The 3,189-nt window shown below is 41.0% G+C and overlaps 1 protein-coding gene across 1 annotated transcript; it reads right to left on the bottom strand.

The window, feature by feature from the left end:
• Positions 1-610: 610 nt before the first annotated feature.
• Positions 611-3,182, bottom strand: LOC144477529 (uncharacterized; the record flags this gene model as incomplete). Its single annotated transcript, XM_078195258.1, has 5 exons — positions 611-899; positions 993-1,192; positions 2,529-2,741; positions 2,810-2,971; positions 3,039-3,182. Coding segments are annotated over 5 exons (906 nt in total), but the record flags the coding sequence as incomplete, so codon positions are not given.
• Positions 3,183-3,189: the final 7 nt, after the last annotated feature.

The raw sequence follows: 3,189 nt of genomic DNA, 5'->3' as shown, positions 1-3,189 counted from the left end.
ACGGTGTTGTCACAGCTCGGCAAGTAACTTCCGACACGTAGACAAGAAGGAAAAAGAAGACTCAAATGCGGACGCTAATCCACAGGGATCTAAGTTTACGGACTTTGAGCTGCTGTGCCCGCAAGATCGACGCGCGTCCCTCGACGATTGATCTTGATGCAACTTGGCCATCGAGCCATCTCGAGTCATAGTTCCGCCAATAACTCCCCCAGCAGCCTCCAGGAATTGACGCGCGCGACGCTGGCCGCGAGCAGCCTCTACTCGAAACGACCGGATTTACTGCAATTGTTCGGCTGCAATTGTGGAGAGCAGTTAGCAATGCGTGGTTTAAAGTAACGTCGCGATGCCACTAATGTTTCCGTGTTGGCCCCGTGTTTCCAAGTGTGTGTATCATCGCGATCGGTTATAATTAATACGAATTCCTCCGATTTCAGGACGCTGCACAGAGCTTGATCTCGGTGGACAAGTCGTGGGACAAGTGGTCCGGTTGGCAGAACACGCAGGAAAAGTTCGGCACGGCTTAAGACTTTAAACACCTTGGCCGAACTTAGCTCGCGCGGAGGAGCGCGCTTTCGACGGATGTCACAAACACAAAATAAAACAAGGCATCTGAATTTGCAACAACACCAGTTTTTCTTTTATTTGCTCTAAAATCCAAACGGGAACAAAATTAAATCGTAAAATCGTAACTGCGACACACGAGGGCGATTCTCTAGGGATCAAAAAATTCTGACGGTGACAGCTTGGCTACTAGATCGAGTAAAGGCTTCGCAATGCGACCGTATTTGCTACGGCTGTACTTTCGGTGTACTGACTCGAATCCATAACCCTTCCTACCAGAATTCTGCATGCAGCGCAGTATCGCAACGCGATATCGGTCCGTCTCTGCGTTCTGAAACCTGTGTCGCCGCGCAACACCGCCAATTTTGGATTTCAAAACGAAAACTCGAAGAGAGGTTTTCGCGTGGATAACCGACAAGATTGACACTGACCTGTCCATGAAGCGGAAACCAGTACCCGTGGCAGCAGCGCGTAGCAACCCTCTCCAAAATAGCCATCTAGGCCTAATCGTATTGCTAAGGTCATGCTGGTCGGTATTCAAGACAAGGCCGAGAACCAGCTCGACCGCCGCCGCCGTAATGAAACTCACGGATGTTTTACAAAAGCTTTCATCCAACAGTGTTAGGTCAATCTAAAAAATATGTTTGGAAAAAGCCGCGTCGCACAGTGCAGCATAAAAATAACTCAAAATTATTATGTGCTTATGGAAACGTACATGTTATATAGTACACGTATAACCACTATCTAGACGAAGCTCAATTATTTACAACTTCAAGTTAACATATCTCAGAATATATCTCAGTTTTTAATTTGTTGTTTGTTATACATATTATAAGAATCTGAAAAGTTGTTACGCATGTTTCTGCTGCACAAAGCGGCTGAATAATAGCCTTGTCAACGATTAATGAAAATCGTTTACAAAATGCTGTCGTTTCATTAAAAATAAAAAAATATACAAAAATAGTTAATATTTATCCATTTCATATGATTAACGATGCTGACGATGTGGATACCATTGTACACGAATACTTTTTAGTCTTTGAGAAATAATTATAAAAATAATTTAAAGTTAGAACATCTATTGCTAATCATATTTTCTGTAAAAAATATTACAATATTTCTATTTACAGTGTTTTTAATAAAATAACTATTCCGTAAGCGAAACTGTTTTAATCTGAGGATATCTTGTACTGTTTTTGATACATATTAACTCGAAGTTGAAAATGGTTGTGTTTTGCCTAAAGAATAGTTAATAATCCCTTACTTCTTATATAACATAAACATTTCCATAAACATAACACTGTGAACAAAAAAAAAGGTGAATTTGTTTATAAAATGTAAATTCTTTATTTATCCTTTTTTTATTTTTTTTTCCTAGGTTGGTAGGACTGTCTATAACATTTACCAAGCGTCTGTTTGTCCAAAGGTTTAATTATCTCCGAGTTACACGTGTTTTTGTAAACAACCAAAAGTCATCACGATAATACACCGATAACGAACCATACTGCATTGGTTCTTCGCGACTTTTTTTGCCAAAAACTCGACTCATATCGTTCCGCAATCGCCGTATTCGCTTGATTTGGTTCCGTGCGTCTCCTGGCTATTCAGCAAATTCAAAAGGCCAATGCGGGGACGCCGTTTTGACACGATTGAGGAAATAAAAACCGAATCGAAGAAGGTCTTGAAGGCTATACCGGAAAAAGACTATTCCGACTGTTTCGAGGACTGGAAAAAGCGTTGGCAAAAGTGCGTTTTATCGGACGCGGATTACTTTGAAGGGGATGAAATTGATTTGTAAGAATAAATAAAGAATTTACATTTTATAAACAAATTCACCTTATATTTTGTTCACAGTAGTATATGATAATTCCAGAAGATTTGCTATCATTGTAGTAGTTATTATCACTATCATGTAGTTATTACCGTACTGCATCACTTCTTCAAAATTGTGAAGTTCGTATGCTCACCGCGTAACTGGCTGCGTAAAATAAAAACTCAAACATATCTTGGGAAATGTCCGAGCAAAAATTGTAATTGATCAAATGATAAGAGAGAAGAGAGTACGCGTCGACAAAAGAAACGTTATAGTCCAAGGTTCCTAGAATTTTTCTCTCGTATTCGAATAGCAAATGCTGCTTTCCAGCGTAGAGGTCCTTGGCCAGGCTGATCATCGCCGAAGCCTAAAAACAAGAACGCAACCAACACGGAGAAAACGGAGTAAACCCAATTTCGACAACCGTTGACTCACCGTGGGAATTTTGTCCGATTTCTCTAAAAGTTTTAGTGCTATCCACAAGCTGGCCAATGCCGTAATCTGTATGAACTCCGTGCCGACTTCTATCCTATCAATCGCCACGTCGAAAATCTTCACCGCGCGATAGATTATATACGAGGAAAAGTTGCAGTGAGTCTGCGAATAATCGTCTTCGATTAGCTTCCATTCGATCGTTGTAAACCTCACAGCGAACGTTACTTACCCCGAAACGTAACAGAAATATAACTATGATTTTCCTCTGCTCGGCGTTCACGTGCTCCTTGAGAAACTTGGTCGACAGTCTCCGAGATAGATTCTCCTTTTCCCATTCGACAATCGGCAAATCCGCGTGATAGTCAGCGTTACAAGTCACT

This window comes from Augochlora pura, unplaced genomic scaffold (genome assembly GCF_028453695.1).
Source record: "Augochlora pura isolate Apur16 unplaced genomic scaffold, APUR_v2.2.1 APUR_unplaced_1729, whole genome shotgun sequence".
NCBI classification, from domain to species: Eukaryota; Metazoa; Arthropoda; class Insecta; order Hymenoptera; family Halictidae; genus Augochlora; species Augochlora pura.
The sequence above is the reverse complement of the archived record's forward strand: the minus strand, read 5'-3'. Positions and strand labels throughout refer to the sequence as shown.